The sequence below is a fragment of the Zootermopsis nevadensis genome, unplaced genomic scaffold (genome assembly GCF_977971745.1).
Source record: "Zootermopsis nevadensis isolate Lab colony 2312 unplaced genomic scaffold, Znev_1.0 Znev_ptg000011l, whole genome shotgun sequence".
Lineage (NCBI taxonomy): Eukaryota > Metazoa > Arthropoda > Insecta > Blattodea > Termopsidae > Zootermopsis > Zootermopsis nevadensis.
In genome coordinates this window covers 9,269,784-9,290,286 of record NW_028259143.1, presented here as the reverse complement: position 1 = coordinate 9,290,286, position 20,503 = coordinate 9,269,784, and the positions used below count along the sequence as shown (strand labels likewise).

The 20,503-nt window shown below is 37.2% G+C and overlaps 2 protein-coding genes and 2 long non-coding RNA genes across 7 annotated transcripts in view; 3 read left to right on the top strand and 1 right to left on the bottom strand.

Moving 5' to 3' along the window:
• Positions 1-20,503, bottom strand: part of csul (protein arginine N-methyltransferase 5) — a 546,076-nt gene that overhangs the window by 26,368 nt on the left and 499,205 nt on the right. The window lies entirely within an intron of this gene.
• On the top strand, positions 71-2,249 carry LOC147874045 (uncharacterized). The gene is made up of 2 exons (XR_015534728.1): positions 71-266; positions 804-2,249. It is a non-coding gene; the product is annotated as an uncharacterized LOC147874045 (long non-coding RNA).
• Positions 2,962-6,272, top strand: LOC110840959 (uncharacterized). The gene is made up of 3 exons (XM_087347253.1): positions 2,962-3,004; positions 4,447-4,598; positions 5,130-6,272. Exons 2-3 carry the CDS (start codon positions 4,447-4,449, stop codon positions 5,341-5,343), a joined length of 366 nt encoding a protein of 121 aa, XP_087203379.1. The 5' UTR covers positions 2,962-3,004; the 3' UTR covers positions 5,344-6,272.
• Positions 6,574-9,042, top strand: LOC110828471 (uncharacterized). Its single transcript, XR_002542688.2, has 3 exons — positions 6,574-6,696; positions 7,265-7,395; positions 7,927-9,042. It is a non-coding gene; the product is annotated as an uncharacterized LOC110828471 (long non-coding RNA).

The following is a 20,503-nucleotide window of genomic DNA, read 5'->3' as shown; positions in this document are numbered from 1 at the left end:
ATTTAATAAGAAATTCAATTCGCCTTTTATTCAGAACTAGGGCAGAACGCTCCTTTCGACTCGGCATTGTTGTGTTCCACAACAATGCCGAGTTTGTTTATAGTTGACATTGTTGATGACGTAATTTATTGACGTAATTCATTGTTGAAGTCTCTTAGTCTCCTACATTGTTACGCATTGTTACAAACTGTTTGCTGGCGTTACCTAAGAAACACCTACAGTTGATCTGAACACAGCTCGAGGGGATGTCTGAACTAGATATGAACGTAAGTGGTAACTTAGATTATATTTATGAAGCATAATTATGAAAATAACTTATAACAGACAATCACGAATAACCTACTTTATCAATAGAGAACAAATTGTCCTGTATATTGTATCGGCGTGTATGTTTGTGACGAGAGGTAAATATGCTTGTAATTACATTATTAAATATGCAGTAAAGTTTCGATTCAAGTCTGCTGAACAATATTGCTTAACTTATATGGCCAGAAGTATGTTGTCATAAGTTCGTTATAATATAACCAAGCAGCAACACATTTTTCTTAACAGACAATAGTTAATTATCTGATTCCCTATTCTAACATGTCCACACTCTCACACAAAATTTAATATCCATTTTAATATTATCAAAAGGTCTACGTTTGATTCTCCACACACGTCATACTAAAAGGCCTTCTGACTAAAAGTGTGTTTATATCTTTCACCTGTAAAATTATGATTACAGACAAATTCGCAAATATTAGGTATGGAGAATTATTTTTTCGTTATGAGCCGTACAATCTCTTGTTTTAATCTTCCAGTTGGCATTTAACTTCAAAGTTAATGCGAATAGCACCGAACTCCACAACACCATCCTGCTATCTACAGGAACTGGAACGGTGATTCTGCTGATGTTGACATATATAATTTGGATATTTATCGAGATACTGCGTTCAAATTCAAATGCACCTTCCAACACAGGAATCAAGCAGAATTCCATCACAGAGAGTACATCATCAATATATTTCATACGAGCACAAGAACCACTAGCGCAATACCACGTATCGGATGAAACAAATAAAATCCACGCAGAAGAAACAGCAACATCGCCTCCTGTGATTACGCACATTTAATTGACATCCAGCAAGAATGTTACTCTCAGAGTATAATGGCCACATGTTGGGACACGCAGTAAAATAGGTCCTAAATCGTACTCAAGTTCGATCTACGTGGGACCAGTTCGTCATGGGGAACATCGGCGGCACGTTGAGCCTAGGAGGCCTCGGACTCCGAAGTCGTACTTTTAGATGATCTTCTCTGATAGTGATGTTCACATCCAAATGTTGTCAGATGAGGAAGCCCTATGCAGCCTTTAGAATTTTTCACGCTGCTTTATCGCCGGCTGCAAGTGGCCGTCGTGTTATCGAGTAGGGTCCATTCCTCATCAGAAAACTGACGTCTCTAGTGTCAGCTGTGCACGGGAGATCTCATAAACCTCGTGTCGGGGAGTGGTGGATGCCCTAGTGGAATGGACTGAAGACCACTCCAACCCACGAGCGCGTGAATTACACCCGGTATGAGCAAGATGAGATTTCTCGTGCACTTGTTAGAAAACACCTGCGCTTGTCTGGTGATTGTCGGCAGAGGTCTCGTCCCATCTTAGTTGCATAATGTTCGAAAAAGTGTCACGCGCTGTAGCCGACGACAATTTCCGGCTCTGGCAGAGAGCTCTAGAGCCGGCTAAGAGCTCAAATATCGTCTGGACGTTCTCTGTGCTACCAATGGATCCCATATTGAGGTCTACTGAGGTCAATAAAAAATTTCCAGAAATTCATTATAATCTGCCACAAACCGCATGTGGCTAGCTCAATTTGTTTGCGCGCCACAATTTTTCAAAACCCCGAAGGGACTTTGTGGACACACTGTATATCCCAAAAAAGTCAACTCTAATTAACGTTTTCATCATCATGACTCTAATAATAGACTAACAATTTAACAAGGCATTCATTTTGCATTTTTATCCACAATACGTTAAGCTGTAATTATATTTTTTAACGTTTTTGACGTAACTATACGGACGGGTCATTCGCCAAAATCAGCGTTAGTTACGAAAATGTGTAAAATCCATCTTCGAGTCACATTTAAATGTTCATTCCTCAGGAATGGTAAGAATAAGAGTAATGTTAACCATATGTAAAATGATCAGTAAATAAGGACCTTTCAGAATCAGTAATGTATTTTATTGTAATTATAATTGTTTATACATTTATTGTAATTTTTATGAACCAATGTGTACAATTTTCAATGCATCTGGCGCGTTAAGCGCCCGCCTCTCGAAAACCGTAAGAGATTGATCAGGACATATTGCATACGAAATACGTATTACCTCTTGAGCTTTTCATATCCTTTTTCAGATTTTACATATCACAAATGGTTTAGGTTCTACAAACATTTATTTATACAAATAAAGGCGCATCGCACTTCACGCTACTGCTGTGTTTGCGTGTTGCGTCATACTATGTAGAGATAACAAGATGGATGACATTGAAGCTAAAAGAGTCCGTAATGCAGAATATATGAGACAGTACAGAAAACGTAAAAAATAGAAGTATTAAATAATGAACCCGGAGTTCCCAAAAAAATACCAAAAACTAATGCTGAATGTATATGGGATAATTAAATAAGCAATGTCTTAATCAAACTTTACTCAATTGTAAAGCATATATAAAGGGAATATTTAGAATAAAGCTAATATATAAACTTCCTTTCAATGTATTTGTTGCCTAAATATAATTTAAATACAAAGACGTATTTACATCAGATTCTCCGGAACCGTGGTTCCACTGTCAATTTCTTGCTTCCCCATTGTTTTAACATCTAGTTTTCAATTCATTGTCGCAGTCTCTTAGTCTCCTCGTAAATTGTTACGCGTTGTTACAAATTGTTTGCTGGCGTTACCTACGTAACGCCTGCAGTTGAACTGAAAGCAGCTTTAGAGAGGGTGTCTGAACGATATGTGAACGTAAGTGGTGACTTAAATTATAATTATAAAGTATCTTCTACTATAAAAATTTGTGATTCCTCGTTGTCGTCAAAAAATGACGTCATCAACAATGTCAACAGATATTTGTTTACACGGCATTGTTGTGGAACACAACAATGCCGAGTAAACAAATAACGCTTCACAACAAAGAAATCAAAAAATATCAAGCCAGTCGCATTATCACTGCTCCAGAAGGAGCAGTTCGCATTCTTGAATATTGACTGACAGTTGGCCTAAAACATCAGAAAAGTGAAAGAAGACGTTTTCAAGTATTTGAAGTACCAACTCCAACAAGGTAAACTGATACTCATTCGATATATTACGATTACGAAAACTATTATGAAAACTGACTTTATGATCGATTTTAAGACGAAGATTTGCAAGGGTGGGGCTGGACGTAAAAAGTTGACTGAACAAGAACTGTGGGCGGGAGGGGTAGTTTAGTTTCTTACTCAAGTGTTTTAACCCCCATTCGGGGTGGTTAGTTTAGTTTCTTACTCAAGGGTTAAAACATTTGAATGAGACACTAAACCCGAAGGGGGGGTTAGTTTAGTATGTTACTTAGGATTTTAAGATTTTTGAACACTTGACCAACTCCCCTTCGGGGGATTTGCCAAGTGTTTAAAACAACAACAGTTAAAATAACTGACCAACCCCCCTTCGGGGGGTTGGTCAGTTGTTTTAACCCCAATTCGGGGGGTAGTTTAGTTTCTTACTCAAGATTTAAAACACTTAATGAGACACTAAACTAACCCCACCGAAGGGGGGTTGGTCAATTGTTTTAAGCCTCCATTCGGGGGGTGGGTTGTTTAGTTTTTTACACAAGGTTGGTTGCGTTTTAAAAAATCGACCCCCCCCCCCCGGGAAGCTCCGAAAGGAGCGTTCTGCTCTAGTATTTATATAAATCACTGATAACAAACAATCATGAATAACCTACTTTATCGATGGGTAAAAATTGCTCTGTATATTGTATGGGCGTGTGTGTGTGTGTGAGACGAGTAATTCATATACAAGTAATTATAAAATTAACTTTGCAGTAAAGTTTCGATTAAGGTTGTTGAACAATAACGCATAACTAAATGGGCCATAACCTTGTTGTCATTAGTTCGTTTCAAACTGGCATGAGCAGGCGACAAAAGATTTTTCTCAACAGACAATAGTTAATTATCTCATTCCCTATTCTAGCACGTCCAAACTCACACATACAGTTTAACATTCATTTTAATATTATCATAAATCCTACGTTTGATTATCCAAACTGGTCCTACTACCAGGCCTTGTGATTAAAACTGTTTTTACATCTTTCATCTGTAAAATAATGATTTCAGCCCAACTCACAGCTAATGGAATGGTACATACAGTAAGTGTAGAGAATTATGTTTTCGTTACAAGCCGAACAATCACTTGTTTTAATCTTTCAGATGAAAGTTGACTTCAAAATTAATGTGAATAGCAGCGAATTCGAAAACACCCTGGTGTTAGCCTCAGGAACTGGAGTGCTGATTCTGTTGTTACTGACATATTTGTTTCTGATATATAACGATAATTTCCGAACAAATTCAGGCCAAAATGAGTAAGTACACTTTCACATTGCTTTCAATATTTACGATGGTAAGCAAACGTTTTGAATCCCGAGAATATTTTGCTATGGAACGGAGAAAATTAAGATTATTTATATTTTACAATCAGAAAACGTCTAAATTTAAAGAGATAAAATTCGTTACGTAAATTCAGGACCACCTTACAGAGGGTTAAAGTAACAGTCAGTTGGCGTATCTATAATCTGGATTCAGCACGCAACTCCGAAACGTCTGTCAACTTCTAAGTCTATACGACCAAATATCAAATACAGATGAAAAATATCCATTCTAAAATCGGCTATGTGACATTAATATTAAGCTTCAAATGCAAATGCCTTTAATTTAAATACAATGTTTTGTAGGTTCAAAACATTTCGGGTAATTACTTTAAAACTAACAATTTCAATGCGTCCGTAGTGGAATTGCTTGCCCGGACATAAGCAGCAGTCCTGAGCCAAGGGATCCCCCCCATCATCGGCGTACAATAATCTCCTCTATGTCTGTGATCTCATTCTGTATTACAGGACTACTCGTGAATCACCACAATGTTCCACAGTGAGTAAGATAAATGCACCTTCCAACACAGGAATCAAGCAGAATTCCATCACAGAGAGTACATCATCAATATATTTCATACGAGCACAAGAACCACTAGCGCAATACCACGTATCGGATGAAACAAATAAAATCCACGCAGAAGAAACAGCAACATCGCCTCCTGTGATTACGCACATTTAATTGACATCCAGCAAGAATGTTACTCTCAGAGTATAATGGCCACATGTTGGGACACGCAGTAAAATAGGTCCTAAATCGTACTCAAGTTCGATCTACGTGGGACCAGTTCGTCATGGGGAACATCGGCGGCACGTTGAGCCTAGGAGGCCTCGGACTCCGAAGTCGTACTTTTAGATGATCTTCTCTGATAGTGATGTTCACATCCAAATGTTGTCAGATGAGGAAGCCCTATGCAGCCTTTAGAATTTTTCACGCTGCTTTATCGCCGGCTGCAAGTGGCCGTCGTGTTATCGAGTAGGGTCCATTCCTCATCAGAAAACTGACGTCTCTAGTGTCAGCTGTGCACGGGAGATCTCATACACCTCGTGTCGGGGAGTGGTGGATGCCCTAGTGGAATGGACTGAAGACCACTCCAACCCACGAGCGCGTGAATTACACCCGGTATGAGCAAGATGAGATTTCTCGTGCACTTGTTAGAAAACACCTGCGCTTGTCTGGTGATTGTCGGCAGAGGTCTCGTCCCATCTTAGTTGCATAATGTTCGAAAAGGTGTCACGCGCTGTAGCCGACGACAATTTCCGGCTCTGGCAGAGAGCCCTGGAGCCGGCCAATCTATTGTTTTTTGGAACAAGACGATAGTAAATTTTGGTGAAGTGGTGAATGCGGTCTTTAGCTAGGATTGGATTAACAGTGTTTTGTCTGGTTTGGACGAAGATTACTAATTTATTTAGAAAATCTGATGTAAAATGCAATGTTTAACGGAAAGGAATAATACAAAACTGACATTATATAAAGTATCAAATCAGTTGTAGGTGAAATCAAAAATTATAAAACAGAGGGGTATTATTATCCTTTGAAATATTTTCATAAAAATAACATTTTCTTTGTAAAATTTTAGATAAACACTTCTGTTATTAGTAAGTTTTTACAAGTTTAAATAAAGTATGTTCGTAAATAAAACTAAACACTTGGTAAATTTGCGTGTGTTTCTTTCATTTTTGAGGAATGTTCATAGATTTCAGTACCCAGAACAATGTATTTCCCAACCAATGTCAACTCTATTTATAGACTACAAATTTAATAAGAAATTCAATTCGCTTGTTATCCAGAATACGTTAAGCTGTAATTATATTTTTTATCGTTTTGTACTTCCACATTGTTTTAACATCTAGTTTCCATTTCATTGTCGCAGTCTCTTATTATCCTCGTACATTGTTACGCATTGTTACAAACAGTTTGCTGGCGTTACCCAGGAAACGCTTGCAACACAGGCAGTTTGAACTGAAATTCAGTAGAAAAGAGGAATGTCTGAACGATATACGAATAATTTACTAGAAATGTAATCTTAAGGAGGTAAGTGGTGACTTAATTCATATTTCTGAAATATTCAATTCAATTCAATTCTTTATTAATATATTTACAAAAATAACTGAAAACAACGTGAATTACCAACTGTATCGCTGGGAGAAAATTGTTCCATATATTTGATGGGCTGGTATGTCTGTGACAATTGATGCTTAAGTATGTCATATTATTAAGTTTGTAGTAAAGTTTCGATTGAAGTCTTTTGAAGAAAAACGCATAACTTAAAGCGCAATGACCATTTGTCGTTAGTTCGTTTCAAATAACGACATGAACAGGCGAAAATATTTTTTTTTCAACATACAACAGTTAATAATCTGATTCCCTATTCTAACACGTCCACACTCTAAAATACAATTTAATATTCATTTTAATATTATCATAAAGTCTACGTTTGATTATCAAAACGCATCATACTACCAGGCCTTCTGACTAAAACTGTGTATGCATCTTTCATCTACAACTTTACGATTACAGCCCACTTCATAGCTAATGGTATGGTACACAGAGAATAATTTCTTCGTTATGAGCCGTACAATCACTTGTTTTAATCTTTCAGATGGAAAATAACAGCGAACAATATACCACCCTGATGTTAGCTGCAGGAACTGGAGGGCTGATTATGTTGACGGTGATATTACTAATTTTCATATTCTGGGAGTTACTGCTATCAAAATCGTGGCTAAATGAGTAAGTACATTTATATATTGCTTCAAACATTTGTGTTGGTTAACAGATGTTTCGAATTCCGAGAAAATTTCGCTAAGGAACGGAAAAATTACGATTTTTATATTTTACGATAAGAAAACGTCTAAATTTAAATGAAAATAAAATTCTCTGCGTAAAATTAAGACCATCTCACAGAGGATTATTGTAACAGCCAGGTGGCGTAACTATAATCTGGATTCAACACGTAACTTCGAAACGTAGCTCAACTTCTGAAGACTGTACGATTCAATGTCAACCACGGCTGAAAAATATCTGTTCCAAAATTTGCTATATGTAATTAATTTTAAGCTTCAAATTCAAATGCCTTTAATTTAGTACAAGGTTTTGTAGTTTCTAAACGTTTCGGGTAATTGCTTTAGAATTAACACTTTCAATGCGTCCGAGGTGTATTTGGTTGCCTGGCAATAAGCTGAAGTCGCGTGGGTCAATAGGTCCCCAATCACCCGCGTACTATAATCTTCTTTATCTCTGTGATCTCAATCTGTGTTACAGGACTACTAGTGAATCATCATATAATTCGACACTGAGTACGATAAATGCACCTTCCAACACAGGAATCAAGAAGGATTCCATCTCAGATAGTACATCACAAATATTTTACATACCATCACAAGAATCACCAGCGCTACACCAGGTATCAGTAGAAATGCATGTAATCCACGCAGAAGAAACAGCAACATCGCCTCCTGTGATTACGCACATTTAATTGACATCCAGCAAGAATGTTACTCTCAGAGTATAATGACCACACTTTGGGACAGGCAGTAAGATTGGTCCTAAATCGTTCTCAAGATCGATCTACGGGGGACCCATCCTAGGATCGACAGCTCGTGGAGCCCAGGAAGCCTCCAACCCCGTAGTCGTACTTTTAGATGATCTACTCTGAGAGTGATTTTGACATCTCTTTGTTGTCAGATAAGAAAGCCCTATGTAGCCTTTAGAATTTTTCCACGCTGTTTAGTTGTGACCGTGATGTGATCGAGTTGGGACCAGTCCTCGTCAGCAACTGACGTCTGTAGTCTCAGCTGTGCACGGGAGATCTCATACACCTCGTGTCGGGGAGTGGTGGATGCCCTAGTGGAATGGACTGAAGACCACTCCAACCCACGAGCGCGTGAATTACACCCGGTATGAGCAAGATGAGATTTCTCGTGCACTTGTTAGAAAACACCTGCGCTTGTCTGGTGATTGTCGGCAGAGGTCTCGTCCCATCTTAGTTGCATAATGTTCGAAAAGGTGTCACGCGCTGTAGCCGACGACAATTTCTGGCGTTGGCAAAGAGATCTATAGCCAGCCATCCTAGCTGATAAGAACAAGATAATTCTCGAGACGAGGCATATCCTGACAGCTATTGCCCTCCTCCCCATCAAGAACTAGTGTATACATGTGGTCAGTTCTTCCGCATGACGACGGTCAGCAGAACGCCTACTGGCCCGACCTTGAAAGAGTGTCACAGTGAGTGGGAACAATTAAAGCAACTCTGACAGGTGCTTAGTTGGAAGTAATGAATCAGACTCTGCCTCCGACGACTACCAATATCTTTCTTTTCTTAAATCTGTGCAAAATTTGTATAGGATTATTGTGACTGTAAATAAAATGTATAAATTATTACATGACTATCATTTAAAGGTAGGGATTACAACGGACCGAAGAAAAATAAAGTTAAATTTACCTGGAAAGCTCCAATGTAAACTGCTCCAACACAAAAATTATTTGGCTGTCCCTCTGTAGTTTAGGAACGGAAAACATTGAGGCCTCCCCCAACCACGAATATTGTATGATTAATGCAAAATAAATGAGGCTATAGTTTTTCACACAAGAAAGGAAATTACATTACTGTTACACACTTTCAGTACTTATGAAAATACTACACATCAAATTGCTGTTCAGAAATGAAAATAAATAGAAATATCAATGTTACGCACATCGCAGACAGTGATATGTCTGCTATGGTACTCCATGTTTTACGTCCCATGAAATCTTGATTTTGTACCCTTTATCTGCTAGAAAAGGACATTTTGACAGCTGATAAGCGTTAATTGCTATTCATATTATAAGGCACATAATGTTGTCTGTGTTCGGTTGACTGATTCAGCTGCACACTGTTTCTTCTGGAGATAATATCAATTGTAAAAAACATACAAATATACTTAAGTAACTTACAACTTCTTAATGAGGATTAGTCCTTGAATAATTGATCACACTTACTTTCAACGGAAAGAATAAAATTAAATAATAATCGCTTCAGTAAGGCCAAGAGATACGGCACGCAGTCTAGTTCAATAGGTATAAACAGTAGCTGATGCGACGGTCTGCAGTAAGCTTGACAGTTTAATAAATTCCACGGGGGGATGTCACTTGAACAGACACAATTCCTCTCATCGACACAGCAATATCCTAGTCCTTGATGATTTTCGAATAGTAACTGCCCTATTCTAGAACCAATTATCTTTACACGACCCCAAAGCTATTTCTCACCCTCAGAAACTTCAAGCAGCAATTTTGAATTTACAGTTCCCCTTCACCCTGCTATGTGTGAAGGTATTCGGCACACGAGAAACGTCGGAAGAAAATATATACGGATGAAGAAACCTACAAAGAGGGACAAAAATATATTAAATCATTTTATTTTTCTGGTGTGGAGACACGAGACAGTTGAACGAAAGAGGCATTCTCTTCGAATGGCGTTAATAAAACTTAGGGTATTATATAAATATCTTATTCTTCTTTCTTGTCTATTTAATTTGCTTAATATTGTCGTTGTTATAATTTTTAATAGTGTGATTATCTAAAACAACAAAGCTAAACATGTCGGAGTATATGAAAAAGATCGTTTAAAATTTTTTTGAAGGCTGTTTAACCTTTTACACTACAAAACCTAACATAAAGAACATTTAAAAATGAGGTTCAAACATAATTCATTACTGTTACGAACATAGCCTAAGTATTTTAAAATATAAAGGTTTACGTGTGCCGGCGAGGCAAATGAGAGAATTTTCTACTTTTAGTGTGAGCAGTGCGCTAAGACACAGTCCTTCAGCCAGGTGCGTCATCGCTGCAAATGACGTATGTAAATATTTGGACGTGTTTAGCATAAACATTGTCTCCCTTGAGGACACGTTCTCAATAAGGGAAAAGATCTAGATAGGTTGTCTTGATAGATGATCTAGCTTGGTTATCTGTTTTTTTGTATTTCTTTAACGATGTACATTTATATTAGTGTTCCCTAGGTGGATTATTTGTTTTTATTTATATTTCTTATTTTATTTTCTTTGTGTATAGTATTGTTTCTATTTTTGGCTTGCCTGTTTTTGGCTGTTATATTTAATACTGTACATGTATAAGTTTAGTTAATCTGTTTGTGTACTATTTTTCATTATTATTGTATGTATTATCAGTGTTTGCATGTTATTGGCTTCTTGCTGTTGGCAAACACTTAAATAAATGAATTGAAGTAAAATGTTGCTCTCTATTCTGAGAGTGAAATTAAATACGCAAATAAAATCTGTGAGCGACTCTAAAATAGTATAAATGTAGAATCAGCAGGTATACATAATTATCACTGATAAACTGACCTAAATGTTTAAACAAACTCTTGTTTAGTTATTTAATAACGTTTTAAATTGTCCGCACTGATGCTAATTTAATTTAGAGTCAGTCAGAATGGGGTACGTTATTTAGTACTGTGTCTTCCACCAGATGATTCATTTTTCAAAACGTAATCTTATTGAAATACAGGCTATAGACAAAATCCAAAATGCCACTTTTACATATTATAACGCAACATTGTCAAGAACTTTCAGACTACATTTCTGAATCTTTGTAAGGGGATATTTTTCATTAACTTTTATTGTGTGCTTGATGAACACAAAGATTGAAGGCTGCTCAGAGATTATCATTTTAATTAAAACTCGCTGTAACGTGGCAACTGAATGGAGATCCACTACTTCTGAGCTACAACGATCTATGACTATGAGTAGGTACCGTCGAGATATTTTCGTGTCAGCTGAGCAAACAACTTTAAAGCCTATTAAAAATTAATAATCCACTGTTTCTAATGAATAATAAAGCTCCGAAAAACGCAAAGAAGCGGTCGTTGTCTAATTCGAGGTCCGATCACTGATATCCGGAGGAACTGAGGAAACCCACGAATAACCTAAGTCAGATAACCGACTCCATAGCAAGATTCTACCTCGGTCCTCGGGAGTACGAAACAGAAGTGTTATCCAATGGAAGGCAACGTTTGATATTTCTGCTAAATACAAATAACTAGAACAGTAACGTACATTCCTCATTACCTTGTTCGCTTATACATTATCCAAACAACAACATTTTTTTTAGAAGACGTACTCTGCGTTTGAACTAATTACCGCAGACAGGGCGTTTCGTATATTTATAAAGGGACGTGTTTGTGTTGAGGCAGAATGCGGTTCTACACCCTGCCACAGACTTGTGGTGGCCGTCTCCAGCCAAGAGGCAAGGGATGAGGCGTCAGAGGTTTGTGTTTGAACTTCACCCCTCGAGCTAAGCGACAATTTTGCGGGGAGACGACCCCGACCTCAGTTCCACAACGGAATATTTAATCGGCTTAGGACTTAGCAAAGCAAAATGTACAGCAGTATAAGGCAAAGCGCTAAATACGTACTATACATTTAGCACTTTGCCTTATACCGCTGTACATAGCTGGAACATTCGGTACGGTATATTGCGTATTAAACGTTACATTCTGACGGAGGATGTCTGTGTACAATACGATGACGCGAAGTGTTTGGAGGCTTAAATTGCTGGCAAAGCTCTGATAATAAGTGCTGCGTACATGAATACAGGCAGCAACAAAACTATTATGCTCTTCCTTATTTATCTATGTTTTCTGAGGAATATTGTACCTGACCAAAGAACGTACAAGGGAGAGTATTAAGTAGAGGAGGTACTGAATACAACGGTGAATGTAACCAACGACATGAATGATAAAAAATTAAAATACTAACTAAAATATTCTCGGGAGATTAACCGCGTTAAGAGGTTACACGAAGAGACCAATGTTTCGGGAACTATCTCAACCACCATCATCAGGGTTCTGATGTCTGAAGTGAAAGAAGACTTTATTGAGTTTAGTCGCCGTGAAAGCGTAAAATAATGTAACTTAAAACAATGCACAACACATCAATTTCATCTATGCCTCAATATAAATATTCAGTATTATTTCAATAATATTTTAATGTTACTTAAAGGTTTTAAACCTTTTTAAATAAAGGTACAATGCGCTTTGTAAAATTTATAGATTTCGCTGTAAATGATGGCCAATACACCAAATAGTAGTCCTTACTTCAGATTATGTGTAACCGACTACCACATTTCCAAATTTACCGAGTCAAATTAAAGTTGGAAATGTGGAAATCTACTGAATCATCTATACACATAATGGTATTATAGTTTGCAGCTTTATAATTCGCTCTTTCTACCTAATGTTATTACCAATTTCAGTTCAAGGATGATAGGGTAGGTGGGGTATATAGCACGCATGACTGAGACGTGAAATCCAAACACAATTTTAACACGAAAACCTAAAGGGAAGCAACCACTTGGGGAATCCTCTGTGTGAATTTGAAGATAAAATTAAACTGGAAATTAATGAAGCAGGGTGTAAGAGTTTGGATAATATTAAAGTTGCTCAATATCGGGGATCATAAAGTGGCGAGCTCTTGTAAACTTTTGGGTTTCATTAGATGCAGGAAATGTCTTTGTCAGCTGAGTAAACATCAGCTTCTCAATGCAACTAATAATTATCAATAACTGATAGTAACGTCCATTGTCGCTTATACATCTGCAGATTACGTGCCGCATCACGTTGCCTTGATGGTTTTCGAATTAAAATTTATAAATTGGAAATCAACAAAAATACAAATTTAATAAAATTTCTAAACACAGTCACTTACGAAAAAAACATTAGCATATTTAAAATGATATTACACTTTAGCATTATTTCAACATGCTATAGATCTATCATAAAAAATTAAACCTCATTTTATAAGCATTTATAAGCTTTTTCAAGAAGGGGTCACAGCTCAACAGGTTTAGATTGCTATTTTATATAACACACAGAGCAAAAATACGTGTATGGATGCAAGAAAAAACTAAAATTACTACAAAAAAAAAACACAATATTTGGTGGTTATAACAATCAATCGAATAAATGCAGCAATGCGGTTTAGGTGCAGTACGTCAGTTTTTTTGTCCCAACTGCATGCAAGTCATCCGCCTAGCCAAATACTGATTAGAGTACAAGCATGAAAGTGCTGTCAGAGAAGTTGCCGCTGTAGCACGGCGAAGACAGACTGCCGAGTTCTCGAAGCCCACTGTTTTTGCTTTACTTATCCTGGCGACGCAAAAAGCTCACGGATGCAAATGCATTGGGGAGGGAGGGGAACACGGAAACAGACAAACTAGTGTATTTTTTTAATGAATGAAATAAACAAATTTGAGCTAGTGCCTTGAAGTTTATGGAAAACAAATTTCCAAACTACCAGTTAATTTATGGGATACCTTCCTTAGATTTAACGGAAGAGTAGCATGTAGTACCATTCCGCCCAATAATTTTAGTACGTTCATAGATCCAAAACGTGGACAGACTATACCAAGGAATTTCGTTGTATATCATGGTTTAGCTACAGGAAAATTCAGAGACAGTACTTTAAAACACTTGTTTATAAACTCTCAGCTGTAAACATGACAACAAAAGATACTGTCTCTGTCCATGTTTTTCACGAACGTAGATTACTTTTGTAGGAATAATATATGTTAATCATCCATTAGTTTGGATTGTTCAAATTTTGTTCGAAACCATATCGTAATCTCATTTGACGAAAAGTTCACGAACTATTCAAAACACAGGACGAAAATGCATATTCCATGTTATGGACGTAAGGCATAAACAATTGCCTAGTGAATTACTGGCAGAAGTTACGTCTTCGTCCTCATTTCTTTTTCTCGACGAGTAAAAACGTCCAGCAATTCATTTCACGCTGAACGCATGCATCCATATTGGAATCGTCCATCACTCCGCCGTAATAATATTGTTAAAGAGAGAAATTATAAAACGTCACGTCAGTACAAAATCGAAAGCCAAGAAGTTTATTTTACATTTCATGTAAGTGATTTCCAGGGTTCAGTAGCCGTTAAGGAGGTCAACTGCACTACCAATTTCACTTTTCCCTAACAGATGTCGTGAGTCTCACAGCACTGGTAAGCTCTTTCTTTTCAACTATTCAGATTTACCGAAAAACTTTTATACCATTGACAGATACAGATAAGATATGTGACATTCCTTTGTAAGATTTGAGGTTTTCGTGGTAGTTTGCATTTCGATTGTAGTCCTGTGGATTAAGGTGGCATGTAAGATCGCGACCTCGAAGAAACCTATTCCCTGAGTTTGCAGGATTGTTAAGTCCACCCTGAACGCGGGGGCAATAACTACTTCCGAAATATTAGTAACCAAATACAGTACACGGCGCCATATTCCCGGAGGACCACAATTCATAAGTCATTACTGTTTTTCCGCCCTGTGAATTCAATTGAAATAAAGATTTTCTTCTGGGTTGTTGCGCTGTGTAGTCTGGTCGATGTTAACCAACGTTTCAGAGGTCATACTGCCTCCGTCATCAGGGCGGTGAGTATGAAGATTTCTGTCTTCTGGGTTGTTGCGCTGTGTAGTCTGGTCGATGTTAACCAACGTTTCAGAGGTCATACTGCCTCCGTCATCAGGGCGGTGAGTATGAAGATTTCCGTCTTCTGGGTTGTTGCGCTGTGTAGTCTGGTCGATGTTAACCAACGTTTCAGAGGACATACTGCCTCCGTCATCAGGGCGATGACATCTTCATACTCACCGCTGTGAAAACCTCAAATCTTTCAATTGAAATACTTCAAATACTCGTTTCACTATTTCTGTGTCATACGTGCTTAAGCAAACCTCCCAAGATCATATCGTCCATCGTATATAATCACAGATAAGGTCCTATGTCCGAACAATATTGACACTTAAGCTGGTATTTATCTTAATAATATTTTTAAAAATCCAGTTCTTACAGCATAGGAAACATGAGACGCCTCAATTATATAGACAAAATGTAGGATTTGAGGTTTTCACGGCGGTGAGTCTAAAGATTGCTGTCTTCTGGGTTGTTGCGCCATGTAGTCTGATAGAAGTTTATCGATAAGCTCTGAAACGTCGGTAAACTTTTTTCAGACTAAACGTCGCAACAACCCAGAAGACAGCAATCTTCAAAGAAAAAATGGTTAATGTTGTGTAGGAAAATAATCGAAGTTTATTATAAAAATTAAATGAAGCCCACGTATATACTCTTTATTTAAAATAGAATAATTTAATGATAAATATATGGTATATATAGTTATTAATTGGGCTTAAAGGATTAAATATACAATGTAAATGCTGTCTAGTAAAAATTATTAAATGCCCACGCGATTCACAATTCAGTGGCTTAAATGAGAATTTGTTACGTTAAAAAAAGCAATAGTGAATATATTCGGGAAAACAATATTACTGCAGTGCATGGTATATTGCAGATGCTCTAGCATAAAACCCAAGAACAAGACGAATTGGTGTATAAAAGAACAGAGCTGAAATAATGGTTATAACTGCAAAGCTCAACCAGACCTTTTTTATGCTGTATAATATACAAATAGAGTATGTTTGTGAGACTTTGAGAAATATCAATGCAAGAAGGGAGAGAAGTTATTTGTTGGAATTCGGTAGTACTGTAACAAACGTGAGCTGAGAATAGAAGTAGCATGAGAAGAATGCCCAATAAAAAGAAAAGAAATAAAAAAAAACACGACGTAAAAGTCTTCAAGTATGCAGATGGAAGGAATTCGTAAGGGTAACTGTGAAAAGTCGAGATCTCAAAATCCTGAAAGAAATACACACACAAAATCCAGTAACTTCTAGTGTTGTACAAGTCACATACAAACTACAAAGTTTTCTATACACTGCCATTGGAACGATTAACATTTGTAAACTTTGACAAAAAATCTGTACTACCAGAAGCAGACGTATTATTCTTCATGATGAGAAGAAATTCCTTCGTGTGAGAATATTTTGGACAATGGATTAAGTTAATGATGGGTTATCTTGTAGCCTGTATTAATAAACAATAAATCTGTGCAGATTTTTGGGTGGGATGCAACCAACACAGAAATGGAACCATAAGAATCGAAAAAAAATTGCATCATGTCAGGAATTTTCGTGTATGCTGTACTAAAATTTTGAGAACCAATAAATACCAGAAGAGAATTAGATACGGCTAAACGTACAAACGGACAGAGGAATATGACAAAATTTAATAGTTTAGTTTCATTTCTTTACGCATTATTTCTGAAAATATACCTATCGATTTTTTTAGACAATACTTTGTTAAATTCCGAAAATGACATGTCTCCATTGGATATAATCTCGTGGCCAACTGTAAGCTGCAATACAGTATAAACACGTTTCAGGAATTAGCAGTAACTATACGCTCTTAACTGTAACTACTGGACACGTGGCTCTGATCAAAGCCTGAGTGGTCACCTATTGCGTCCTGTACGCGGAGAAATGCATGCAAAATTCAATTATTTCCTAGAATTCGTATTGATGCTACGGCTATGTTGGCAGTGGGCGTATTCTATGGTCATTTCTGTATATTCTGATTAAAACAAGAGTGTTTATGTGTGTGTGTGTGTGTGTGGGGGGGGGGGTTGGTGAACATCGATAACTCAAATCGATATAGTAATACAATAATTTCTTGTCTGGTTTAGAAACACAATTAACAAAAACTTGTAAGAAATTTTAGAGGAAATTTCTTGATCTATATTTACGTTTAATTCATCTGGCTGTGAACAGTATTCAGCGGACTGCCCTACTGAAAACGTTGAGAAAATTCGAGTTATGTAAAAAGAGGGAAATTTCTTGAACTCTTAGCTTTACAAGAAGAATCCGACTATGTGGACTTAGGTAATTTAATGTACCTGATCGATTATGTGGCATTATTAATAAAACAGGAACACATACGATATTATGGCGTACAAACCCTGCGAAAGCTTAAGATTTTAAAACAAAAGAAAGAAAAACAAGAAATTTGGCCTGATATTGAAATTGGTGATAGGAATAACGAAATATTTGTTTTCTGGATTGTTTAGTGATGTGGGGCTGGATAAAACTACATAATAACGAGCTCCAAAATTGTACTCTTCACCACATAACTTATAAGGATAATCAAATCGAGGATGATAAAATGGACGGGTTATGTAGCACGCAATGGTAGATGATAAATACGTACAAAATTCTTGTTAGAAAGCCTGAAGGGAAAATACTACTTAGTAAATCTAGACTTTGGATAATATTAAAAATATTGAGAGGGGGTGTAATAGATTTATTTGACCTAGAGCAGGGACAAGTTAAGGGATTTTGTAAACACGGTGATGAACCTTCGCATTCTGTAACATATGATAAGTTAAGAGACCACAAGGTTCTCAATAAGGACTCTATTCCATGTAATCTAGTTTTTTGTTACATTTCTTAGATCAGTGTCCAGCGGGGTTTAACTTTAGCGGGGCTCCAGTAAGCAAAATTACATTAAAAGTTTCAAGTTTCATTCGTAACACCTTTAGGGGCCATATGACTGATGCTATCCTGTTCGCCACAGTGCAGATGTCCAGGTTCATAACCATGTCCCCAACGAATTGCATCTGGCACTTGTGGTACAATATTTAATCCTTCTGCACTTCTGCACTTTGAGGTGAAGTTTATATTAAATTGTAAGACTTGAGGTTCTCACAGCGGTGAATATGAAGATTTCTGTCTTCTGGGTTGTTGCGCTGTGTAGTCTGGTCGATGTTAACCAACGTTTCAGAGGTCATACTGCCTCCGTCATCAGGGCGATGAGCATGAATATTTCTGTCTTCTGGGTTGTTGCGCTGTGTAGTCTGGTCGATGTTTACCAACGTTTCAGAGGTCATACTGCCTTCGTCATCAGGGCGATGAGTATGAAGATTTCTGTCTTCTGGGTTGTTGCGCTGTGTAGTCTGGTCGAAGTTAACCAACGTTTCAGAGGTCATACTGCCTCCGTCATCAGGGCGATGAGTATGAAGATTTCTGTCTTCTGGGTTGTTGCGCTGTGTAGTCTGGTCGATGTTTACCAACATTTCAGAGGTCATACTGCCTCCATCATCAGGGCGATGAGTATGAAGATTTCTGTCTTCTGGGTTGTTGCGCTGTGTAGTCTGGTCGATGTTTACCAACGTTTCAGAGGTCATACTGCCTCCGTCATCAGGGCGATGAGTATGAAGATTTCTGTCTTCTGGGTTGTTGCGCTGTGTAGAATATTCATCGCCCTGATGACGGAGGCAGTATGACCTCTGAAACGTTGGTTAACATCGACCAGACTACACAGCGCAACAACCCAGAAGACAGAAATCTTCATACTCTGATGACGGAGGCAGTATGACCTCTGAAACGTTGGTTAACATCGACCAGACTACACAGCGCAACAACCCAGAAGACAGAAATCTTCATACTCATCGCCCTGATGACGGAGGCAGTATGACCTCTGAAACGTTGGTTAACATCGACCAGACTACACAGCGCAACAACCCAGAAGACAGAAATCTTCTTATATTAAATTGGTCCGATAAGAAACAAAACTTAATTCAGCCAACAAAATAGTCTACACCGTAAATAGATTTAATCAAAAACTGTTGAGATTTCTATACGATGAAACATATTGAGAGACACGAGCTCAGCATTTTGCGTTTGCTTCATGCATTTCGTGCAAAGTTGGCTTATAAACACAGCCAGCACATGGACACGGAGGGCACTTCTAAGCGTCAGACAGACAAGCTAAATTAGTCTGCGATTTTGAAAATACATTGGAAGATTTAAATAAAACAAAGTAATACATTTAGAAATTGAATTGTTTTATCCCATAGTGCGTAAAGCTGAAGTTTATAAAACTCCACAGACAATTCTCTGATCTCATTTGTTCTTTGGGTAACGGGGATACTCTCTTTAAAAAGGCAGCTAATCACGAAAAAATAACACAAACGTTTCTGTACATCTGAATGTTTTCAAAGATAAAATTAAATAAAAAGAAATCAAACGGAAACAAATTACGATCCGTTGCGTCGTCCAATCTACTGGTTTAATATTGCCTGAACATCCTGTGTGGGCGAATGTCCTTTGTTTTGTTATTTTGCGCACACACACACACATTTTACTAATGAATCCTGTACAATCAGTGGCTATTCTTTCATGAAGGAGACCAGTCAAGCTTTTCATTACTGCCCGGTGTTTTATGTCGGCATCCGGCTGATGGAGCCGCTGGCATCTATTCACCAGACCAAAAAACTCAAAGTGATTCTATTTGTTTTACCGTGATTTTTGTTAATAATATGGCTCTTTTGTGATTTACCCTACGGTGCAATATGTTTTAAAACGAGATTTAAATGCCGAGGGCCTTTGCTTTGTTGCATACATATTTTAAAAAAGACTGTATTTTATACTTTTAGTTTTAATACGGCGAAACTATTTCTGTTAATTAATTTAGTTTAATTAAATTTGATATATGTCATTAACAACAAAAATATTTCCTTTTAAAAACAGCTAAGTTAAATAATATATACACGGAATAAACAATCGATGTTTTCAAATAGAAATACAAATTCTGCAGGATCCATCGCATTGACTATCTGTTCTAGATAAAGCAGAATTAACATGTATTTAAAAGACTATAGAGAATATTCAGATTAAAAAGAACATCAATGAAGAGTTCTGAACATGCAACGTCAATTGCAAACAGAGTTAAAACCTCTCGTTTAATTAATTAACTAAATAAATGTTGTTACTATTAGCATCGTACAACCACAGGCCGGTAGAAAATTAGACTTTTAAACTATTTATTACTTCAGTCAAAGTTATCTATTATGATTAATAATAACAACAATAAACAATAGTAGTAACTACCTGTTACATGATTTTTTAACCAGCGGGACACAGATCTTTGGCTGCTTTCATAAATCA

Coding starts and splice junctions, on each gene's coding strand:
- LOC110840959 (XM_087347253.1), top strand. CDS start 4,447: ATGAAAGTTGACTTCAAAATTAATGTGAATAGCAGCGAATTCGAAAAC. Junction 4,599..5,129: donor ACAAATTCAGGCCAAAATGA/GTAAGTACACTT, acceptor TCTGTATTACAG/GACTACTCGTGAATCACCAC.